This window comes from Lathamus discolor, chromosome 15, assembly GCF_037157495.1.
Source record: "Lathamus discolor isolate bLatDis1 chromosome 15, bLatDis1.hap1, whole genome shotgun sequence".
Lineage (NCBI taxonomy): Eukaryota > Metazoa > Chordata > Aves > Psittaciformes > Psittacidae > Lathamus > Lathamus discolor.
In genome coordinates, this window is record NC_088898.1 from 2,514,293 (window position 1) to 2,539,041 (window position 24,749).

Sequence of the window (24,749 nt, forward strand, 5' to 3'; positions counted from 1 at the left end):
TTGGTAGCTTCAGCTCTGCTATTCCTCAGTAATTACAACTTCTGGAGAAAGTTTGAAGGTAAATAAGAGAGAAGAAGAAACAACCCAAGGCCAAAGTGCTTCATTCACTTTGCCCCAGAGGGAGTGGGAAATAGTGTAATAGTGAACTTTCCTCTTTCCTTCAAAACTGAGGTACTTAAAGGGAGGAGAAAAGTTGCTTTATTGTTCGTATCTTTTCCACTCTCTAAGTAAGCATCACCTCAAAATTGCATGCAGCACATACTCCTCATTTTAGTGTAGACATGGAATATACATATGAGAAGCTAACTGCTGCACAGCATTTTATACAGAACATTTTATAGTCCCTTTCCAGTCATTATGGATTATTTGAGATCTCTACCTGAAGGATTTTGATGCTCAACAATAAATATTACCAATGTATTTCACATCTGTCTCCATCTGAAATATCCACAGCTAATTAAGGAAAAGGAATCCTGTGCTGAGACACACATCTTTTGAAACGCAATTACATGAGAAGCACAAGGAAGCAGGTCATTTCTGAGATGAGGAGGACCAATTTGCAGGTGTGCAAGACTAAATAAGGTAAAAGAGAAAAAAGACATTGAGTCTGTGCTGCTATAAGTACCAGTATTTTACAGCTCTGTAAGCAAAAAGGAATGAGTGTATCTGGTAGCATTTCTGGCATTGATAGGATGGTTATTTGCTGGTTGGCATCACCTTTCTTTCTGTTCAGAGATGCCTCTCAGCTGGCTTTGTGCACTGAACTCAATACAAACGCCACTCTGCTGATGCTGAGTATTCAGTCTCGCGTGCTCCAGGCTCCAGCCTCCTAAGGCTTTGTGTATTTGTGCTGCATCACGAAGTTCCTGTGGCCTCGTAGGGTGGTATTTCTAGTGTTACGATGTCCTTTTTGCCGCAGAACTTCTTGGCTGCTCGGGGCCTGCAGCTGGAAGTGGATATCCCAGATCTATTGGAAAGTTTTACCATGGAGCATCGCTGGTAAAGCCTCCTTGGAATTTATATAACTGCCTCCCGGACTTTTTTTAGCTGCCCTTCTTATCCATGGCAGTGCTATAAAGTTCCTGTTATCAAGAGGAGGATTTCATCTCCATCTGTTCAACAGCTTGGCTCGCGTTCATCCTGCCTAACTTTAGACGCTTCAGAGGTGCCTAACGTAAGAGCTTAATCCAGCAAGGTTTTCAGCCCTCAGTGGCTGCAGGAGCCTAATGCAAGGCAAGCACCTGAACTGAAGGTCCTTCTGAATAAAAAATAACTAAAATGTGGTGTACGTGTGCACAGTGAGGATTGTTTTCTATTACATTTTTTCCTCTATTACCCCCCCCCCCCCCTTTTTTAACTGTGCAATATTATTCCTTGTGTGCTACCAGCCAAGGCCTCTGCATACAAACCCCTTCAGATCCTGCCAGAATTTACTGCTGTGTCCATAATGACTCTGAGGAACGAGGATTTGATTGTGCTGTGTTTTCTGCATGCTAATGAAATGGGACAAGCATAATCCTGTACTGAAGGCTTTTCCTTTAGGTTAATCCGGCCACGCAGCTGCAGTCCTTTTACAGGAACGGCAAGGAAAAGCCTGTACTGCGAGGCGAGCACGATTGCCCCTGTTAAGAAACCATGTTAGTGGGGGTGACACTGAAAGTCAAGTGTTTTCTCACATGTTTCAAGTTCTTGGTGAACACGAGATGAATGGAACTGAGCTGGCTTTGAGGTTTAACATGCGGGTCACTGCGGCTGATGCACCTGAGGAGCGGCCGGGCAGCCATAACACCCAGCCCTCGTATCTCTCCGTGCCCCAGGAGACCCGGCCCGCTGCCACCTCACAGCTCCCGCCTCTCTGAGCCGTGGGGGCGGAGTCGGAGGTCCCTGAGCTCTCTGATAGGCTGGTGCGCTGATTGATAGCAGGAGCAGCCTATGAGAGATGACGGCTCTTGCGGCTGGAGTCGGGCGTCGCCCGCGACAGCCTCTCCACGGCGCCATTTTGTTTACTGGAAGCTTCGAGGAAGGCGAGGGAGGACGCAGCGGTGAGGGCAACAAGGGGCTGTGGGGCGATGGGAGGCTGGGTGTGGGTACACGGGTGGCGCCGGAGCAGCCCGCTCAGCCTCCCCTGATCCTGTGTTTAGAAGGGAGCAGAGGGTTTCAGTGTGGCAGTTCCCTCATGGCACCTGTGTGGGATCCCCTCAGCGGGCATCTGCACTGCTGTGTGCTGCTGTCTGCAGAGCGCTGAAGTGCTCAGAAGAAAATGTTAATTGCTAGAGGTAGATAACGGAGAGAACCTCTGCTGAACTTGGTAGTATGTTACCTTTGCGAGAAGATGTCCGTTTCCTGTTAGTTTCTCTGGCATTTAAATAGTCTCTCTTTTGCCCTTTGGAGACACCAGTGTAGGCCCCTCAGGCTGAGGAAGGTGGCAAGTGCTGCTCCTGTGTAGCATCAGTACCTGTTACTCTAGTGGGTAATTTTCATGCCAGCTTGTTACAGATACAGATAGGTTTGTGCCTTTCTTGCGCCAGCTTTGCTGAGAAGTGAATTGAGGCCTCCTGAAGTGGAAATCTTTGAAATAGGATGTGAGAACTCATGAAGCACTGTACACTTGAACAATTTGATCTATAATGTGATGAGTGGCTGCCTTGTACCTTTCACCACATGGAGACCCTGCACAACAAGAGGCCGATCAGGTCACTAACTGCTGAGCGTGTTAGGGCAGTCCGTGCCTTCCTCCTCGCTGCTATAGGCTCTGCTGAACATTAGTTGTGTTCTGATGCTGGAGGTACAAGAAGCTCCAGTAATGAAACAAAATCTGCTTCCGTAAATCTTAGACTCACTGAGGTGTAGTGCTTGTGTAGATGTGTAAAAGGAAACTATTTGTGTGCTAATGGAGCTACTGGACAAAAAATATGGCTTATGTGTTTACATGTGAAATTCATACAAATGTATTTATATAGGGTAAAAAGTATTGTAAACAGAACTTCTCAGATTTCTGCTCCTGAAGATAAGGAGTTATCTTAAGATAATGAGGAGATAATGAGTTATCTGACCTCCCTGTCAGGATGGCAGGAGCAGTTTTCTATCCAATTTTGAGAAATGTCTTGTATTTTTGATTGAGTAATTATATTAAAGAGTTTGGCCTAAATTGGTATAGATTGAGTTGCTGCAGATGGCACTGTAAAAGTCCTGAACCCTGCAAGATGTCTAAAGAGCGATGTTAAATAGCAGGGATCTTAACAGAAATCAGCTTTGTTGAATGATCTTTTAATGGTAAAGTAAGTGTTCTCTATACTTCGAGAGAGCTTAAATCTATTTTAATAAAATTCAGCAATTAGGTAATTCAAGCAATGAATTAATAAAGACAGACTCTGTCAGGATGCCAGATACCATCCATCCAGAAATGCAGATTTCAAGATATTTCTCTTTGTTCTGCCTTATTCTTCCTACATGTATCATTGAGTCGGCTTGGCATGTCATATTAATTCTACGTATTCTGGAGTGGAGGTAAAGAAAGAAAATGCTTGCAGGTGCATTTCATGCAGGTGCATGTGGTACTTTGGTATTTTTTGCCTCAGGACACTTGAATGTGTGCTGAGTTTCTGCTTGTCTAATGATTAACTCTACGAGGCCTAAGCCTCCGGTTTTGCTAAAAAGCACACTGATGAGTGTGTTCTGTTGTATTAGGTGCAGATTTACAGTGTGGTAGAACTGATCTAATGATCAGGCTGCACTAAGAGGTCAGTCCTCTCCCAGGTGAATATTCTCACTGGCTTCTAGTGACAACATCCGTCTGGGTGTACCAGTGTTCGTGTGAGAGGGGCAGGTCTGCAGCCAGCCTGATGGTCAGTTGCTCTGGAGTCACATCCTTAGTTTGCAGCCGCAGGGGCAGAGTAGTACAGTTTTACACTTTAGGCTCTTTTTAGTCCAGTGGGATTAACTGGAGCATCTTAAAATGGTTTTGCAGTAAAGATGTCCTGTAGCACTATTGTTATGACTCTTCTTTTTGCTGTAGAGAACTCTAGTACTTTAATGCTGCTTTGCACTTTTTGTAATGAAAAGGTTTTGTGGTAACTCTGTCGTAAGCTTGATTTTCTGTAGATAGGTAATGTAGAAAAGCTGCTGAGTGAGCTTTTTTTGGAGATAAACTATTGACAGTTGAGCTTTTTCTAAGAGAAGGGTGTGCCGCAAGCTCTGTCCTGAAAAGTATTCTGAACTAGATGTAGGTGACACATGACACAATGAACTAAATGTGTCTTCCAGATATGCCTCACTGTTTATTTTGTGTTTTATGATTTTCCCTTGCTTTGGGATGGAAGAAGGAGGAGCATATACCAGCATTCCGGATTGATGCTGTCTTGGTGCTGCAGTGCCAATATCAGAGGTGTTTGCCCCCCGGTGCCAGTTGCCATGGGCTTTCAGAATAATGGCTTACACTGGCTTGCCAGCAGAGCACTTGGTAGTGTCTTAGAATTTTCGTCTTACAAATTGAGCAGTGGTTAGTTCAGACCAGCAATAAAACTGCTTAAACAAGTAGTTACCAGACTAGAGCATTCCATGTAATTCTGTTATGAGTCTTCTCTGAAAGTTGTGTTATGTTCTTGTACAGAAAAGATCTGCTGGGAGGAAGTATAGTAAAATTGAAGCATGTGTCGTAAAACTGAAACATGCTGGAAGTAAATCTGTGGGATGTTTTTATAATGCATCTTGAACTTGGTTTAGAGTACTTTTAAGTCTTTGAGTTACTCTCTTGCTTTTCTAATACTGGTCGAGTTATGATCTGTAGCAAACTTTATAGCAAAAGTTCATCACATAATAGTGAGAAGTTTCTCAGAATATGAAAACTTTGGGTTACTTAAAATGTTAGGGCAGAAGTGGTTTTTATCAGCTTTATTGACTTGAGTGACAGTTGGAGGTCATGTGACATTAGTGGTTTGTTGGCTATATCATGGTTTCACCTTGTGGGCCTTCACTGTGCAGCTTAAATCTATACATGTCTGTCTCTGGAGGGGATAACTATTCAGAATACAGGCTGTTTTATAGAAGTGAGCACACTGTTCTAGTTACGATGTTGCAGAGGTTCACCATGATCAATCGCCTGTGTGACAAAAGTAATGATTTTTAGGAAGGTTCTGCAGCACTTCAGGTGGAATCACAGCCACTCTGGACTCTCAGACTCCAGAAGGTGCAGAAGTTACAAGATTTGCAGGCTGCCAGATATGAGCAGAAGCCCTCATCATGCAGGGTGTACAGTCAGAGTATACCATGAATACATAAAAGCTGTGTGTTTAAACTCCCTGCTGTGAGCATCTCTTAATGCGTAGAGGTGCCTGTGTGATCCAGGGTAAAGGCTAGCCTTGGAGCCACAGTCATAAATGAATGTTGGAAGGTGACACTAGAATGACTCCTGATGGGGTTTTCTAATCTGTCTGGACAGTTTATCTCACTGCCGTGCAGATTCCATTCAATTTCTGTGCCTGAGAAAAGGTAGTAAAATACTTGCTGACATGAGACTGCGTGCTGTGCTACTGTCCTCTTTCATAATGTGAGCAGAGAGGTTTTATCAGTTCTTTTAAGAATACCACAGAAAACCACTGTGGTTCTGGCACTGTTCTTGGCTGACAGGAAAAGAGGGAAGTGGCTTAATGGCTTCCGTGCCCTGAAAGCTTATGCTAGTTTAAAGAAATGGTTTTATGGTAATTTAATACTTGTGAGTGGATTAGAAAGAGGTGGAGGATGAAGGCTTGTTGCATACAGTTGTGTACTATATATCTGAGCTCTCCACCTACCCAGGGCATGGTGGGACTGCTGCATAATCCCATTAAGAATCATTTGTGGAACAAGATCTCATCCAGTATGGTGGGGAAGGGGTGGCATTTCTAAGATATAACTGGGTCTCCCTAAGGTGTTTTTTTGCATGGTACAGTAGAAAACCCAGTGTGCCAGAGGGGCTCTGGAAGCCTCTGCCAGACCTATGAATTATGGATGAGATGTCTGCTGCTAGCACAGACACGAAGAGCAAACTGTGGAGCTCCTGGGTGCCTTCAGTCTCAGCATTACAGTAACTGTTTTTAGAATCCACAAGCAGCACAACAGCCTGCTCTGGTCGGTGAAGGTCAGTTACAGGTGCTGCTCACTTCTGTGGTTGGGACAGAGTGAGGAGGCCAGTAAAGGTACCATAACTGGGAAGTTCTAAATTATGTCCAAGGCTTCATTCATTTATAATCAGTGAGAATAATTTAGTGTACTTGAATTTAGTTTGTTTGTCATCTTTCACCTGACACTGCTGCGTGTTTCTGATCTGGGATATGCTCATCTGGCCTTACCGGTTTCTTTGGGGTTTTTAATTTAGTTATTTTTTGCAAGGGAGGGAGTTATCTTTTGCATTGGCTGTATGATTTTTAATTTGTTCCAGTATTAAAATAAGTCAGTTCATTGTCCCAGACAAGCCTGAATAGTCCATGTGCCTTTTGTACATAGCAAGCAAGGTGAGAAATTAAATAGAGTATAAAATATCCTGAGATAGCTGCTTGGACATGCATCACGGTCTTGGCGGACCAGTTCTGTTGTGCTTCTATCAGATGCTACAAACCAGATGCCTCCCTTAAGGAGCTTTGTGGGTTTTACCCTCAGCTATATGTAGAACAAAATTTACAGAAGAAAGGATTGGACTAATGACAAGGAATCTGTGTTAGTGCTCTTTCTGTACAGGTCATCCAGGGCTGTGAGGGACAGACCCTTTTTTGTAACTATGGCATCACTGGAATGGTTTATTGCTTCCAACTCGAAGTACTAAGCTGTTGTGTAGGGAAGATCCCATCCCTCAGCCAGGAAGGGTGCAGGCAGGGCTCTACCTGGGCTCTTGCCAAGATGAAATGGAATTGACCGGAATGAGGTCTGGTGGTTGAGGCTTGCAAACTGGCTCTTGGCTTGCTCTGGAAGAGCACCTTTCTTCCCAGATTGCTTGGAAATGGAGTCCTCAAAAGTCAGTTTGGAGCAGTTTTTTGCAATTTGCCTTAATTTTCTGGGGATCTAAGCCTTGAATCTTAACCAGCATAAGGAAGGTTTTTGCGATAACTGTATTAATAGAAGATGGAGAAAGCTCTCCTCACCCTTCCTTCAGTCACTGGGATTTGGTCTCATTTTTGTTTTTCAGGTTTGATTATTTATTCACACCCTAAACTAAGGCACTCATAGACCTCTGCAGTTCCCAGGCTGCAGACAGAAGTTCTGTGTCTTCAACATGTAACACCATCTTTCTCAAAACCAGGATAACTGCCCTGTGCAATGCAACCCCTGTCCACATGCTTACTATGTGCTGTATGCAAAAATCTTGTTGCTTCCTCAAGACCTGTAGTGTCAGCAATAAAGGAGTTTGGGTGGAACTGCTCTGCAGGGCAACCTAATTTGATTTACTGGGCTATAGTTTGCCATCTTGCCCTGTTTCAGCCTTCCCTCTTCTATGGGAATCAGAAGTTACTCAGATTTTTAAAATCTCTTTGACTAAATCCTAACCAGCAGGGCTGAGTCTGCCTTTCCTGCAAGCAGGAGATCCCATCTTTGGTATCTGTTGGCATCTAAGCACACATGTGAGAGGGTGAGAGGGAAGTGTTATTTTTGTTGGGCTGTGTGACCTTTTTTTGAGATCCAAAGGCCTTTCTAGATTTTTGCTCTGTGCCTGGAGCAAAAACGGCCTTTTTGTATTATTGTAACAAGAGTACACGCAGCCTTCACAAATAAATATGATGAAATATATAGCCCAAAGTGAAGATTAATTCAAGGCCCTGAAAGCGTTAGCAGCTCAAGTTTCTTCCAGTTGAATGTACCAAGGATTGGGGTCACAAAAGGGAAGGAAAATTTACAGCTTAGCAAATGGGAAAGAGAAGAATTCTTTCTAGCTGACTTGTTGGAACTCAATCCTGCAGCAAACAACTGAAGTCAGCATTATGTTGTAAGCAGTCAAGAGAGGTGACACTTCTATTCTTGCAGAAAGACGGGTGCTGTTCATGAAGAATTTGTGCTAGTTTAGCAGAGGGGACACTTCTGGTTTATTGAAGGCTTGTCCTGTAAGGATAGGTAATAGTCAAGTAAGTATAAAGTGCCAGCAGGGAGTTGTGCAACAGAGATGGAGATTCCTCTCTTACTGGGGAGACTCTCGTATTAGGTACTTGATGGGGGGAGTAAAGGAGAGTGCAGTAGTCTGTGGGACACACTTTGAGCATGAAATTTGCATCACCACAGCTGGCATCCAGTGGTCAGTTCCGTAATCTGGTTCTGGATTTGCTCTTTGTGGAACAATAGGAATTGATCCCATGCTGAAGTCTTTAACTAATAGTTGTCACCCAGTTAGCAGTCCTGTGGCAAGTTGGGTGTGGTTTGGTCTGTCATGCATCTAAGTGTTCACAAGCCTAAATGCTGACATACTGCTTCTGATACAGTTTTTTTTTTGGAAGAAAGCCTGGAATCATCAACCATTTATAAGTCTTGTGGAAGGTTGTCTGTGAGCCTGGGGAACATAGATGTCCTTGTTTGAGATACTGTTAAGTATCCTACTTTTCTTTTGAAAGCAGACCTTTATTTGCCCTCTGCATTAACTGCTTTTCCTTACCATTTTGCAAGTCTCTTAAAACAGACCAGCATCAAAGTAGACCAGTGTGAGGGATGGTTTATTGCTTGCTGTACACAGGCCAGAAGTGTGCTTTTGAGTAAGTAAGAGCTTTTGTCTGCCCTCACTGTCCCAAATGCCTGTTACAAAACCCTGCGTTTGGGATCTGTTGTTTATTGTCCTGGGTTTAGCAGTAGCAGTAATTCTCCTTCTTAGTGGCTGGTGCAACGCTGTGTTTTTGATTTTTGGCCTGGGAACAGTGCTGATAACACCAATGTTTTTGGTTGCTGCTCAAATGTTTGGTCTGGCCAAGGACTTTCTGAGCCTCATGCTCTGCCAGGGAGGAGGGGAGGCCAGGAGGAAGCCGAGACAGGACACCTGACCCAAACTAGCCAAAGAGGTGTTCCATACCACAGCACGTCATGCCCAGGATGTAACGGAGAGTTACCCAGAAGGGCTAGGCACTGCAGGGCTGGAGGAGGTATCGGTCAGTGGTCAGTCAGATGGGGTGGGCGAGTTATTGGTAGGCTGGTGGTGAGGTGTTGTATTTCTCTCCCCTTGTTATTTCCTTTATCATTATTATTCTTGGTGGTAGCAGTAGTGATCTGTGTTACACCTTAGTTACTAAACTGTTCTTACCTCAACCCGTGGGAGTTGAGTTCTTTTTGATTCTCCTCTCCGTCCCTCCGGGAGTAGAGGGAGGGAAAGAAGGCGGGGAGTGAGTGGACAAGCTTTGTGGCTGGGTTTAAACCACGACATTTATTCATAAAAAAAAGGAACTGACATCTTGATAAATCAGGCTGCTGAAATGAAGAGAAAGTAGGACATGAAATTTCCATTGTTTGGTATTGTGTGTTTATTGTAAAGTGAGATTAGAGCCAGTTCTCTGATTTTTTTGGGCCGGTTTGGAGATGCAGCAGTTCTTTGTATGTGGAAGTGACAGGCTGCTTGTTAGTTTCGTGAATGTCACTCATTAAATATTTTTTCCCGACTTTCTCTCTAAACACATAAACTTTTTCAAGGTGCTTTGATTGCAGCAAGATGAACTGGGCATCCTGCTTTGTAAGCAGATGGCTCCTCTTGCATGGATCCCTTCAGTGCTGTGCCAGCAAGGGATGAAGCTGGAGTGGTCAAGCAGTGTTGGGAGGGGCCTGGAAATGATGAAGGGTCTTTCTGTTGCAGATTTCACTGCATGCATTCATTTTCTGGTTGATAGTGAGAGATGCTCCAGTGTGCTGAGAAAAAGTAGACAGAACTAGGAATTGATTGGAGATTTGGAGGCGGTGGGGGAGAGAGGTGGTAACGATAGTACAAGGGGCCACATGTGGCAGCTTCCCTGTTCTCCCAAGCAAGACACTGGGTAAGTGTCTGGGCAAGTTTAGGTTAGCTACAGCATGAAAGGAATAAAACTTAAGTAGGAGATGTCAGGCAGTGAAAAGGACATGCCAACCTCCTTATCAGTCTAGACTGGGAATTGTGTTACTCCTCCCATGCACTGCTCCCTTCTGTACCCCTTGTCTCATTCCTGTGAGGCCACAGAATGTCAGCCGGCTCCTGGAGTGGACCCAGCTCATTTCACTAGCTGTCACTGACCAGCAGTTGCCAGGCTATGCTGAAGAGCTGTCAGCCTTCTCAGCACCTCCGAGATGATAATCCTTAGGTAGCTTTCTGAATGACGTCTTAATAAGCTCACTAACATTAAGCATGTGCATAGGTATGATGTTAGGCTGATACATAGGGTAAAATTGACCTCTGTTACAGCCAAGTGTTAATGATGTTTTCTTAACTGACTCTATTCAGGCCTTTATGGATCTTACTTGCTAAATATTTGATGCAGCTCTGACTTTTAAGTGATGCATAGTTTAGTTGGTTTTGGCACAGTGGTCCCTCAGTAGCTTGCTGTTCACAACTGACTTGTTTGCTGCACAACGGCAGACTCAGCTGGCTGCACACTGTCTCTCACTGTCTTATTCCAGTTATATATGCTAAGGTGTGGGGTTCCATAATTCTCATTTTATTAAGAGCAACCTCAGCTTCAGTCAGCCCACAACAGTTTTCAATCCTTCCTCAGGGTTGATCTCTGAATTTAATTAGTGAGCTCTGCACTTAGACTTTAAATTCTGAATTAAAGACCAGAAAAAATACTTCAAAGAAAAGGTAAGAGCATATGATGACTGCTCTGTCTTCCCTTTTAGAGTAAAACTGGCAGCTGGACATACTTGTATATTCCAGTAAATCTTACCATGAGTTGCAGCCTCAAGCAAACAACAGCCACACAATTCCATGGTATCCTCAATTCCTGCCCTCATGGCTCTGGACAAGGAAATTGCTCAGATTTGCTTCAGACCTCAGAGGGCAAACTTGGACATCAGGAATTTAATATTTAGGAAATACAGTGAAATTAGAGGGCAGGAGAGAAAAAAAGTTTGAGAAAGAACCTTACGTATTCTTAATACATGTAATTTATGTTTTAAGAAAACAGACATACTTTTTTTTTTCTAATTAGCCAGATCCTAGGAAATGTCCAGTTTTCATTCTGAGGTAAAACTTGCCTCCTGGCTGTCTCAGCACAGCCTTCTCTGGGCTTTTCTGTTACTGCTGCCATTGGCTAAACCCCAGGGTTACTTGTGTGCAGCAGCCCTTGCCCAATTTCACTCCTGTATACTCTGTTCACCGCCACCTTTGTGAAGGAATGTGTTCTGCTTGTTGCAGCATAAATCTGCTTTAGGTTTACATCTTGGAGTCACCACTTTGCTAATACTCATATCTGATAAAACTGCAGCCTTAGAAAGCCTGTCTCCCTTTTGTGCTGAACCTATTACCTGACTAAAGTCAAATGCACTTCTGTGGTTTGGCTTCCCAGGCTTTGAAAAACCTTAAAGCCAGTTTTCTCACTGTAAACAAAAAACCCCAAACCAATCATAAGGCCATAATTCCTGTTTACAGAGAGATGCCTTTATTGTATGCTCTTGGAAGCAAATGGGACATGGTTACGATTTTATATACAGAGAAATCTGTAGCATTGGGTTACAATCAGTGGCAAATGAACCAAGATTACAGTGCAGATCTAAGTGTTGTGCACAGTTACTAACAGTGGCTGGCACACAAACCACAACACAGAAGCCAAATGAAGCCGAGTGTACAGGGTACAGCATCACGTGAGGAAGCAACTTCATGTACAAAGAGCGTTCCATTTTCTTTACATTTGCAGGCTTTCTTGGCTAGTGAGTAGATACAGCTCCATTTAAAACTCAGTGTGCAGTTATTTTTCTTCCCACTCAGCTGCTACCGAATTAAGACAATTTGAATGTTCCAATTACATTTTAAATGCTATAAATAGCTACAGTTGTTGCCAAATTACTTTATTTGAAGTTGCTTTATTTATAGTCGGGAATAGTTTAAACGTTGTTCTGTACACATTAAGAATTGGGAGAAATCTTAAAATATTTTGAAAGGAGTCTGAAATTAGACCACAGGGATCTGTGGTACTTCATTTGGAAGTTTAATTCTAGGTAACTTCTTCTGAGAGATTTACTGGGAAGAAAGATGGAATTGTCCACCATATTACTCATTTGTAGAATTTGTTCATAGTATTTAAGGTTTAGATAGTTCAAAGGTCATACTTCTTTTTATTCAATGCCATGTCCGATCTTAGTGTAAAAATAAACACTCTGTCCTCTGTGGATAAAGATATCCATCTGTTGGTTACAGGCCAGACCCCTATTGGTGAGAGAGATTTAGAAAAATAGACCTTTTCTTTAACATTTTACTATGCTGACCCACAAAGGAAAAGTGAAATTCATTCAAGTCTAGAAACAGAAATACAGTACAAGTGATTTATAGAATTGCATTCCTTCCATCCACAAACTTGCTGAGCATGAAACACTGCCCCTGTCTTTTCCTTGTTTTGAGAATTAATTGTCATCAGAAAAGTCACATTATATTGCACTGCCACATTGCCTGTCTGCCTCCTAGTGTGCAGACTCAGCAGGGCTCTGCCTCCCGAGGATTCTTTGCTTGAGAATTCTTTAGATGGATGGGTGATGGTGGTTTGGGTTACACAGGGGGATGTTTTAGCTCAGATTAGCAGGAACAGTTTTAATTAATATGACTGATGGTGATTTTTGGTGGGTGGAAGCTCAACCATTTAAAAAAGAAAAATCTCATGGACCTGAAAAATACAAGCCTTTCCTCAAAATCTCCACTTCCGAGACTGCTTCCCATAGATTTCCTTCTCATTTAAGGGGCTGGTACATTTGGCAGTACAGGTTTCATGCTCAACTTTGTCACTGAGAACTGGACAGGACTTTAAAAGCATACAGCCCACTGAGACTTCGCTGTAGTGTTTCAGTGCTTTTGACAGTCCCCCCCAGCAGTGTTGCTCTCTTAGAAGTGCAGGTGGCCCAGACTGGCTCTGGGAGACCTGGAGGACAGGTGACATACAGAAGTGGAAGTAGTAGTTAAGCACCAGTTGCTGGCCCCTGCAGAGGCTTGAGAGAACAGAATTGCTTTGTGGAGAGCTTGTCAACCTAAAAAGCTTAGTCAGTTTGATCAATAAATATTGACTTAGGGTTAGGATCAGAAATAAGACGCTGCACTTTGGAACTGGAAGACAGAGTCAACTTTCTCCCCTTTCTGTCCAAAAGGAGACTAGCTTTAAAAGGTGTCCTTAAGGACCTTTGTGATGTCTGATGTATAACTCACTAAGCACATATGAGTGTACTTGTCCCTTTTTCAGGGAAGAATAAATGTATGACTGGACGAAGCTTTGAGGGTTTTTTCTGTTTGTTTTTTTTTTGTGTTTTTTTTTTTTTTTTTTTTTTAGCATCTGTTATGTGTTGTGTTGTCCCTGAAGGCAGATTTACCCACTCTTGAATTATGCAGCATTGCCCAGAGAATGGCTCTGTAGTTGAATATGTTCTCTGCAGTACAGCTTCTGCTTTCTGTATTTTCATGTAACAGATGTTACTAGAAAGCTACACTGGTCTTTATCCTGTTATTTTGAGCAGGGAAGCAGTGATACTAGTTTGAAAACACAAGAAATTATCTGTACAGCAAATCAGAATTTTCATAACTAACTAATGAAAATTTAGTTAGAATCACTAGCTTTTCAAAAGCTGTACTGCTCTGAATGTTGTTCTTCAGCCCACCATTTTTCTGCTTTGAGCAGTATCACTTTGTCTGCTTGTAAACAGTTCTCTGTGGATATAATGAAAGAAGAATACTCTCTCCCCTACACCGACTACATTTTTACTTCCGTTAGTTTACAGGATGCCCATACAGAACTACAAGTTCTGTTGGGAGTGCAGCAATACACATATTGCCATATGCATAGATCATCAAATAGTAACAGTGCCAGTAGTAAAGCAAAACCTGCCAAGATGTTCTGTTCCTCTTAATTTAAGCTTGATTTATATGTGCCTGTTGACTGAAGATGCAGTTTGTGTCCACTGCTGAGATGACACAGTACCCTGAGTAACTTTGTATTGATTATGCTTACACAAGCTTGTGCTTTTCTAAGAATATGGAAATGAACATAAAGAAAACAAAGAAGTACATCAGGTTGTTCCCATGGAATGGAACACTGTTAAACAACTTATTCATAGCAGCTTCAAAGTATGAAGTTAAAACTTACCTTCTGCTCTACTCGCTTCAAAACAGATGAGTGCTAGAATTAACTCCCCTCTAGCTTAAAAATAGAAGTGGACAGAATGTCAAAATATGCTTTCCTGCAAAGATGAACCTTCTTTGTCCTAACTATTACCCCAGTGTTGGTGACCTGAAGTATATATGCTACAACAGGTAGTTGTGGAAGCAGTATCTGCTTTCTCTTGTTGCTGTGCTGTTTTGTGTAAAAGCAAGTTGCCTAGAATACTGTGGGCACTGTAGAAAAAACAAGTTACTAGTACTCCTTTAGAGGAAATTGCTATTACTCCTTTCCCTCCCAGAATTCAGTTGCTTGCTACATACACTGCCTGGAGCAGTATCCCTGGTTTGGATAGGGGTGCATCAGGAAATCAAGGTTTTTCACTGGATTTCTTCTTCTCTGGAAAAGCTTCCATGCTGGACTTGTTTATTGAACAAGAGAAAAAAAAAAAACAGCTTATCTCCTGTAGCAACATCACTTCCAGCTCTGAGCCTGCTCTGTGGATAGCTCAGAGCTCTTGTCTAATTTCTTATAAACAAGTGAAAAACAATACCATCACCCCCTGTTCTTAGTGTATTGAGGCTGCTGGTTTTACCACAGACTAATAATGGACTTGGAAAAGGCAGTGCAACTTTTCCTCCAACTTCCTGTCCCTGATGCTCAACTTTTAAGACTGGAGAGGGCATTCCAGCTTAATTTGTTTTCTTTTCTCTCTCTCTCTTGCCTCAGTCCATTCTACCAGCACCAGACATGTTCAGAGATGAGTGTTCAGGCAGAAGCTGCACTACACCTCATGAACTGCAGAGCAGCTAAGGCACCTGGAGCTTCAAGATCCAGGTAAGAGGCAGAAATGAGGCTTAAGCCCATGTGCTCTTTCGGAATTAAAAACTGCAACTCTTACTCATTGCAACTCCACCGTACCAGTGAAGGAAGGACAATTACATTCAATTAATGCCTTTTAGTATTAGTGTAATTTGTTCTAGTAGAGATAACAGTCCAGAGGGTTGTTTCACAAACATTCGCTTCTGGCTTGCTATTTTGCATTTTGTTGGTGTTTACTTACAGAGCATAGAAGAGACTGCACCTTTAATTATCTTATTGCCGCAAACCTTTAAAGTTGGAAATCAGATAAATAGTCTTAATCTGTGGTTCTTGCAACTTGTTTATCAATGGATTATTAATTAAATGTGGCAGAGAACTCTCCTCCTGAGAAGGCTTCCGTCTTTGCAGAGTTGCTGTAGGACTAGGCTTGAGGGGGTTCTTTTAAAGCACACTTAACTATTAAACTACCTGTGGTACAGTATATATGAACTTAGATTGTAGAGAGTTAAGGCACCAAATACAAGATAAAATAACATCCAAAGTAAGAAATTTGCTTTTGACCTGCACATCTCCACACAGCACTCTGGGACATTCAACTCCTCTTAAACATGAAGGTAAACATGTGGTCTGAATGGTTCATGGAGCCACAGGAACTGAAGGAAGAAACCACTTTACTGAATTTAAACTGTACAGTATGATGAACTTTTCTCTTACAAAATTCACACAGATACTTTTAGTAAGGCATTGCATTGCCTACACCATGTCAGACAGGCCTAGCAGAAAAAGCACCATCTTCTAAAAGACCCCAGGCTAGAGGAACAGGCAGATGGGCTATAACAGAAGAATGAAACCAGTAAGCTATGTCATATACCTTAGATAGCAGATGGAACTACAGTATCCCTTTGCTTTGCTTTAAACAAGTCAATCAAGCATCTCATTTTTCAGTAGATTTATTCAGCAGGAAGCCCAAGAGGGTCTGTGTCCTGAGCATTCTAGCTGAGTTACTGTTTTTTGAGACAGTACAACTGTTCTTAACAGAACTCCTCAGTGAGTCCAGCAGAGAGCTCATTTTCATTGTTTTGATGCCAGAGAGAAGTCTTAAGTCAGCTTCACAACTGTGAACAACAATCTGAACTCATTGTGTAGCCAAAAGAATCCACTGCAGCAGAGTTCTTGTGCTGTTTCCCGGAGCCACCGGAAATAGTAACCAGTTCTGTAAGCTGCTTCTGTGACTTGGAACTCATCTGAAGCTGGGACATATTTTTCCCTTGTTTAAGTCACAGGCACCTGTCTACAGAGAATTTAGCTAATTGGGAGCAGTTCTAATATCAAGTGATTGTATCTTAGCCTACAAAGCAAAAGAGGCAGAGGGAAGCCTGCAATTTTGTCTGAGTAGAGACTGAAATATTGTATTGTTCTTCATTTATACAGTTCTGGAGAGATGTCTGAGAATCCCACATCTCGACTGTGATGATCTATGGGGCTCTCAGAAGTGCAGATGCAGAACTGCAGGTGAAGCAAGGGACACTCTCTCAGGACATTGCTGGGACTGGATCAGGGATGGTAGGTTACAGCTGCTCATATTTATTGCTATCTCGGAGTTTTGGAAGTGCCAGGAGATTGATGTTCCAGAGTCACCAGCCAGCAAACAGTTTTGTTTTTTTTCCCTAGACCCTGTGAAAAATCTTCATGCTACTCTTCCTTCATTTTCTGTTTCCTAATACTGAAAGGAACTTGTGGTCAGGGAAATTTTTCTCAATAGTTAAATGAAAGAAAAAAGCCTCAAATAATGTTAGATTTGTACACTTTTCCCCAATTAAGTTCTTTCAGTGGCTACAGGGCACAGTCTTTATTGAGTGAGACACACTTTAAATCTTTTTTTCCTACCAGAAGGCGAGTGTTCTCAAAGAAAGACTCCTAGTCTCCAGAGATCAGAGATACCAGAGTAGTTTTCACAGATCTTTGTAAATGAGTAGAAATAGTCCCTTGGCACATGAGTAAGTTGAAATATTTGTAGGAAAACTTGTTTCTCTGAAGCTTTTGATTAAAGGTTTTTAAGAATCTAGAAAGAGTTATTTACTGGGGTGTTAGAAGGTGATCAGAAAGGCAGTGAAGGAGAACAGCATTCACAGAAGCAGAGGTATTTAGCTGCAGTGGAAGTCGCAGTAGCAGGTTTACAGCACATTAAGTGGGAGCCATGACAATTGCTGAATCATCTCATTAGCTCACATTGGCTCCTAATCTGTCTAATTTGCTGTCATGTAGCCACCTACCCAGGCACTAAATTGCCTTTGTGAGGGTTGGACTGTGCACTGTGTCCAACAGAATTCGCTTGGGCAACAGAGGCTGCATGTTACACATTCCCTTCATGAGTACAGGCTGGCCTCCCTCCATCCAGCTGGCACAATGCCCAGGAATTGGGTCACCATGTTCCAGCTCCTGAATGTGTGCTTAAGACAGCAAGCGAGAGGGCATGATGGCAGGAAGGATCACGCACCATGCTTTCAGCTAGCCAAGCTCTCCAAACCAATCTGGTTGCCTTTAAAACCTTACGTAGATAGAAACGTGCCCAGAGAAATCTCATAGGGCAAAGTGAGATTAAAGTCCTATTTTATCAAGTACCTTATTTCTTCAAAATTCATGGTTGCATCTGGGAAGATGACATCCACTGGGGGGGAAACTGCTGAGGTATGGTTAGCAGCACACAGTACTTCAGCATTCCCATCTGGAAAGACTGCTGTTTAAAACTCGAGTTTTGACCCCGCAGCTGGTGAAATGGTGGTGCCAACTCCTTGCAGAACTGTGCACTTTCGGAGAGGAGCTACCAGCTGATGTGTACCCTGTGTACAGTAGCACTAGGTATCTTCTCAAGTCATGTGCTAATTCCTAAACAGTACGTCTATCTAGCTTTCACCTATTTCAAAACAAGGAAAAGACTGCTTCTAGAATATATGATCTCACAACAAGGTCATACCAATGCTGCTCTCACACCAGTGCTACAACTGTATAAGAACTCAACTGGGGTTAAATTCTCTGGTGGGAAGATGGGCCTGAGAGACCTGCTGTCCAGCTGGGGCACTTCAGACCCCACTAGACAGTGCAGCAGGCTGGTTTGACACACATCTCCACATGTGGTCCATGAAACACAAACTGGTAGAAAGAGAAAGCATGTACCTGCCTGACTGTGGGTTTTCTATGGAAGCATGGCAAATGGGAAACAGATGCTATTGTAACAGTGGAACAGGCTGTATTTCATCTCCCTGTTGTGTAAACAGTCTCACTGTCCTCAGTGTTAACTGAGCACACCACTGAAACTCACAGTTGTTCTTCCAAAGTCAGTGGAAATGCCATTCACCTCCCATACAGACAATACATTAAACAGGTCAATTCTTTATTGTAAATCTCTGGCTTCTTTTCATCCTTTAAGTGCCAGACATCATCTCCCAAAATACATGCTGTCATCTGGCTAGCTAAAACTAGAGTTAAGGTGGGCAGTGTACAGGCACAGACTTTCCCTGCTGTCCTATTTATATATGTACTAATTGAAAGGAACTTTTCCAGAACTCTTTAACATGAACCAGAAATTCAAACTATAAAATAGCATTTCTGCTTCACTGAGAAGGTGCTACAAAATAGGCAGTGACACCAGCAGCTGCACCAGGCATACAGAGCCAGGTTTACTTATTTGCCTGTTGGGCATATCCAGACATACAGAGCTTAGCAGCCATAAACCAGACCTCTAATCTCGCAGAAAAGGTACTTCAGACCATGCTCCTGTGAGAAGGCTTCAAAAAGGAAACTTGCAAGTATTACGCAAAAGAAAGGAGTTCTAGTTCTGCCTTAGCAAAACAGTGCTTATTGCAATATTGATCATGCAGACGTTACCCAAATTACTCATCCGATAATAGCTTGGTATTTCAGTTGGATTAAAACCTGCTGTCACAATTTAACTGCTCTCTCCCATGCCAACAAGCTCTTTGGCACTTACGGAGCCTGCATCCATGACACTTCAATATGGGAATGTTTTGCTCAAGTTCCATTTTCAGTGAGACAGGTTCTGAGGAAATCCTGCACCTTAGGAGCTTATCACTGATTCCAAGAGAAGATACAACAAAGTGAGAATCTGAAAGCAGCAGAGTGGAATGCTTTGGACTGCAAGAGCTAAAAGGGTGATGACAGAAAAATACAGAAATTCACAGTCAAAGCAGTTCTGATGGAAACCAATACAAATGGATTAAGCTGCCAAGTACAAGCCACAAAGAAGCAGATCAAATAAGAGCCAGCAAGACATTTTAATAATCAGTCCTTGAACTGGACAGTGCTTGTCAGACTGACATCAGTTAAGCTAGGAAAGGAATACTCGAGAGAAGTTCATTATAATGCACCTTAACATTGCCCTGACACATCTAAACTCCTGTCTGCTGAAGGAGCTGGAGCAGCCTGCTGCTCCACAATCAGGACAGCTTAGCCTGACAGGCTGGAAGAATGGGCTGAATTTTAAGTGAGCTTCAGCCCAAGACCCAGGTTTGCACCTTGAAGATAACAGCAGATGAAAACCTGCCCCACAGAGCGAGAGGGACATTCTGATGGCTCATCAATTGCAGCTGCAAATGTAACCAAATGGTGATGTGGTCCCATGGGTGCCAACACATGGGCCACCTGCAAGGTCAGATTTCTGCCCACAGCAGCAAAGCTAACAATACTTAACAGCTACTTTTTATATCAGCTTATGAATTCTATCCAGACATACCCTGAGTTATGGATAAACCTACACATGCAGTTATGTAGTGAATCTGAAGTTTCAATAATGAAATGAAATACAGTTTATTTTTGCTGTTACATTTTGATGCAAAACAAGAAGCTTCGGGCCTGATAGACTACTATGTATTTTATACCAAATGTTTTCCTGTTTTATATCAGTATAAACTGTGATCAGTCGGGTGTTTCAGATGCTTTCCTCTCTGAACTGAGACCCTAAAATGCTAATGCAGCATCACCAACTGCCTCCCTTTTGCTTTTTTTATTAAATCATTTTTATATAAAAAAAGTTGTTTCCAGCAACTTCAGGTACTGCAGTGGTGCAGCACTGCACTGTGCAACTTTGCATAACAGAAGGTTATATAAAGGCAAATTAAAAAACAGTATTTTAAAACTACTGTAAAACACATACAGTGTGCACCATATAGGTCATAATCAAAACCCATTTTAATCCAAGTAAAATACTTGTTAAAACATTTATTACAGAACTGAACACAGTTATTTATGGATGGCTGTATCCTGATTTCTAGCTTTAGAACCACGGCTCAGCAAATGATTCATGCCGAGTGCAATCACCGCCTGCCTGCCTTCCTCTCCTCCCACTGCACCCACAGGAGGAAAGCAAACCTGGCTGCTTCATGGATTAATTTGGCCTAATGTCATTTGATCTCTACAGATTCTAACTGCAGTATCATCAAAGTCTTTCATTCTTTATTTGGAGGTTAGCTCTAATAGTTTAGGGAATTAATTTCTCTCCTTGTTAGTTAGATAGTATCACACATGCCGCTTCTCATTTTCATTCCACATACCTATAACCAGGGGGTGGATTCAGTGCAGGCCATGGCCGTGGCTTTGGTACCTACCCAGTGTTTTCCACAGGTATGCAAGGAATGCAGTGCCTGACACAGCAGTATCAATACAGCTTTTTATGCTACACAAGAGAAAAATACTTGAAGGAAAACAGTCTGTTGATAAAATAAAACAATTTTTGTAAAAGTAATAAGTAATATTTTCTTTTCTAACTAAATCGGAGTATTTGAAGTGGCCTTGAAAAAGACAAAGTTGGCATTCAGACCTAGGTATTACCTGTTCAAACATTTAGTTAAACAAGACATAATAAACACGTGCCATATACAAGATTGTCACAGGTATAGGAGATTTTTAGGAAAAACACAATAAAAATATTCTTTAAGCTGAAAATAAAATCTCTTACCTTTATATCACGATCTCAGCTTAGAGTCACTACATTTCTGCTTATTTTATACAAGTGCATATGGCTATGAAGGTCCGGAGAGAATGAGAATAAAGTGGTATTAACCTGCTGAAAACTGCTTAGAAGTCTTAAGCTGCAACATACATATGTTCCAATACCATTTAAAAAACATTCACCTTTCAGTTATTGCTGATTCACAGTCCCAAAATATCAACATACAAATACTTAAGAGGAAAAAATCTCAGTAAATTTAGAGCAGAAGTTTTCTGAACTGGCTGTTTACCAGATACTGTATTTTCCTATCATTTGGTGATGATTTTAAGAGACACAAAAGCAACCCATTTGAAAGTCATGTTCAGGCCTACCCTTTTTGTGCCTCATATTAATGATGTGGGGAAGAGAGAGAGAGAATATATCATTTTAATTCGATTTTGGAAAAAATATATATTCTACTTTTTTCTCCTGCCTTTTTGCTACATTTCATGTCTGCTGACATGTGCAATGGTACAAAGCACTACTGCTGCAGAGTGCCCATTGCAAGTCCTTGTAGCAATTTTTATAGGAAACATGCAAATACAGTTGTAGTATTAAAATTCTGAAGTACTTCAGTAGCAAAAGCAAACGCAGGATTCTGCTTCAAGCAGGCACTCGGCAAGGTCTGTTCTTGGTTTGGTGTTTGGTTTCCCGCCCCCCAACACACCAGTCTTTCCCTTCTAGTGTAAAGAGATACCCAGCAGTATATACACATCTATTGCTATGTACCCAAAGAAAGGACTGTGGCTTGGAGTAAGTATTGCTTTTCATTAAATGGAACAAAGTTCAAGAAGTGAGAAAAAACACTTTAAAAAAAAAAAAAGGAAAAAAGCTCAGATTCCATGTCTGAAGTTGAGAAACCTCAAAACGAGCCACGTTTGTTCTTGCTTTTAAGACATGTACAAAATGTCATTTCGAGCCACACAACCTGATGGTTCTAGAAGTCAGAGAAGAAATCTTGAGGGCCCAAGTGAATAATAAAAGGTGCGATGCTGAGAGGCTGGCAATAGGGACTGTCAATGAAAAAACCACCTACAGTGGGAGAAGAGCAGAGAAGCAAAAACTCCACGTTAATTTCCAAGAGACTGGCTGAAGCTGAAGCTCCATTTAAATTTCTCTGCTCTTTCAGCTGCAAGTGGGATTTTCATTGTAAAATGGGCACTTTGAATTCTTTGAAGGTATTGAAACATCTACCACTTCCAAGGTTACCACTTTCTAAACAAAGAACTGACAGCTCATTCATATTTCAGTAAAGCAGAGAAATGTAAAATATGCAGCAAGGGGGCAAGTTTACAATGTGGTTAGTAACTCCCAACAAATGACAAAAAATAAAGAATGACTTCTATAAATCATCGGAAATGACTGCCATCATGTTGGAAAAGAGCATAGCGCCCTCCTTGTTTCTGAAATTGGAACAAGTCGTTTGGCTGATGACTGTTCATTGTATAGAATTGGTTCAGAGAAGATTTGGTTTGAAATTTAACAAATCTGGGGGATTAAAAAAAAAGGAAAAAAGAAACTACAAATGGTTGCCAATCAGGGGAACTCCAGAAGAGGGGTGGGGAAAAAAGAATGTGTGCACAGGAAGGATTCCTTTAATGAATATTTGATTAACAAAAATGGGCTCTTATCAGCCATGCTTTTTCTGCTCCGTGATGGCTTCCTTTCATCCATAGGCCAGCAAAGTACATGGTGATTTCTGAGCACTGCTCAATTTGACCGCGTCCCCCAGGCCCTGCTCCGTGTCAGCACTACCTGGGGCTGGTGGCACAACAGCTGCCACCATGTGCCAATAGAGCTGTGTTTTTTATTAAAGTACCACCAACACCAAACGAAAGCGAGAGCTCCAGCAGAAGGAAACCCATTTCAGATGCAAACCCATTCCTCTGCACAAGTACTTCAGTTAATTCCCAGAAAAGCAGCCTGTTACACAAGCCGCCCCTTAATAAGCTTTTCTACTATTTCTTTCCCTCTAACAGGGGTGTAGGGGAGAAGGAACTTTACACTGCTTTAAGCACTGCTCTTACACCCTCTTGATCTATAAAGCTCCCCCTGCCTCGGCAGCAGCATCTGTTAGAGAACCAGTGTGTGAAGGCATTCCTTAAGGAGCATGAACTAAAGCAAACCTATGGAAAAGCAAGGGGCGAGGCCTGAGAAGTGCAACCAACAACGCTGCTGATATTGTGGGGTGATACCTTAATAAAGACCACTCAAATCCCTCATTAGAACCCACAGAGTTTATGCAGAACTCTACAACAGGTGGAGAGAGCCCGGAGCTGGCACCTGTCCTGGAATTCCAGACAGGAACGCACACTCCTTGGTGGGAAGCGGAGTCTTTCAGTTTGAGCACCAACTCTTAGAAACTACTGGCCTATGGCTGAAGTGTGTCACTTTTCACAGCAGCACTCAACAAGAACTGGGACAATTAAATAGCAAGTTTTCATGGGGACCTTGTTGCTGCTTTAGATTCTTATAAATGTAAGGGGGAAAAGGAGAAGCCTTTGTTTTAATACAAGATTGACAACTAAAATGCTTTCTGTAGAAATGGTGGATGGAAAATCAAGGGTGGGCAGACAATCGTAAAGTGAAGAAGGCCACAAGAACAAGTGCAATTTGTTTTTTCTTATTTTTTTCTTTTTTTTTTTTTAACAGAAAAGAATGGAAAAAAGCAGCTTTTGAGCTCTAAAGAACCTGATTGTAACATTATTGTTGTCCTTTCTCTGGGCAATACGGACTGAACTGTGTGTCCCTGGAATTATGTACAAGGGTCCTTTTGTGGGAACTTCCTTTGTTTAGTGCTTGTTTCACAGAATGCAACCTAATGCAGAGACAGTCTGAGCTTAATTCCCTTTGTTCTGCTTGTTCTGCAGTGTGTGGAAGTGAAAAGCCTTCTCGGATAATTAAGACTGTGCCTGAAATCACAGTTAAAGTTTGCTGATTTAAAGATTATAAAGGAAACTCAGGTACTGATGCTTAACTATAAAAAATAAGATAAAACAATATTTTAGCCCATATTTTACTAAGTTTATTACACACCATAGTATTTACAAAGTTAAATGTTAACTGAAAAGTTGCTATTGTGTAGGTTTGGTTTGGGTTTTTTTATTCTATTTTTATTTGTTAAAGAACTCTGCCCTGCATTTAATAACCCTACCACAAGTACAGTCATTAACTGGATCTGTGTGACTGCATGAGGAAACAGGCAGTACTCTCGTGTTACAACAAAACAGTTTATTTGTGATCAGTGTTTTATATTCTATACATCCTTCACAAATTTAATTTTACATAATCGGATACTTCATTTAAAACGTAAGATTTAAGCTTCTAGTTCTTCCCTATAACAGAAGGCTGGTATAAGTTATTTGAAAATGAGGTAACATTTCACAGAACATTGTTTTTTTTTTTCAAGTTTTAGAGAACTAAATTTGCATTTTGTTAAAATCAAAAAGTAGGAAAAAGATGTTTCTTTACAAATGACTTTGCTCAAGTATGTGTTCAAAGAAAACAGGATAAAAAGGCTTTTTTTCTTCTAACATTCTGTACTGTACTGTGTTGTTCAATCAGTGGGAATTAGCTTCTGCCATTTGCTAAAAGAATGAGTAGTGGGGAACAGGATAAGTTGGGAATTTCATAACTGGTAACAGAACCATTCTCTTGGGTAAACCTACAGA

The 24,749-nt window shown here is 41.8% G+C and overlaps 1 protein-coding gene and 1 long non-coding RNA gene across 8 annotated transcripts in view; one reads left to right on the forward strand and one right to left on the reverse strand.

The window, feature by feature from the left end:
* The first annotated feature begins 1,973 nt into the window (after nt 1–1,973).
* Nucleotides 1,974–16,609, forward strand: LOC136022484 (uncharacterized). Its single transcript, XR_010616183.1, has 3 exons — nt 1,974–2,042; nt 14,982–15,089; nt 16,506–16,609. It is a non-coding gene; the product is annotated as an uncharacterized LOC136022484 (long non-coding RNA).
* Nucleotides 9,444–24,749, reverse strand: part of STRBP (spermatid perinuclear RNA binding protein) — a 67,465-nt gene continuing 52,159 nt past the window's right edge. For 4 of the 7 annotated variants that reach the window (XM_065695834.1, XM_065695838.1, XM_065695837.1 and 1 more), the window contains one exon: nt 24,295–24,742. In XM_065695834.1, coding sequence (XP_065551906.1) covers nt 24,666–24,742 — 77 coding nt within the window. In that variant the 3' untranslated portion in view covers nt 24,295–24,665. Of the gene's footprint in view, nt 9,841–11,538; nt 12,326–14,240; nt 16,798–20,695; nt 20,764–21,045; nt 21,110–24,294; nt 24,743–24,749 lie in introns of those variants that run through there. The other 3 variants (XR_010616182.1, XM_065695835.1, XM_065695836.1) reach the window with 3 other exon arrangements.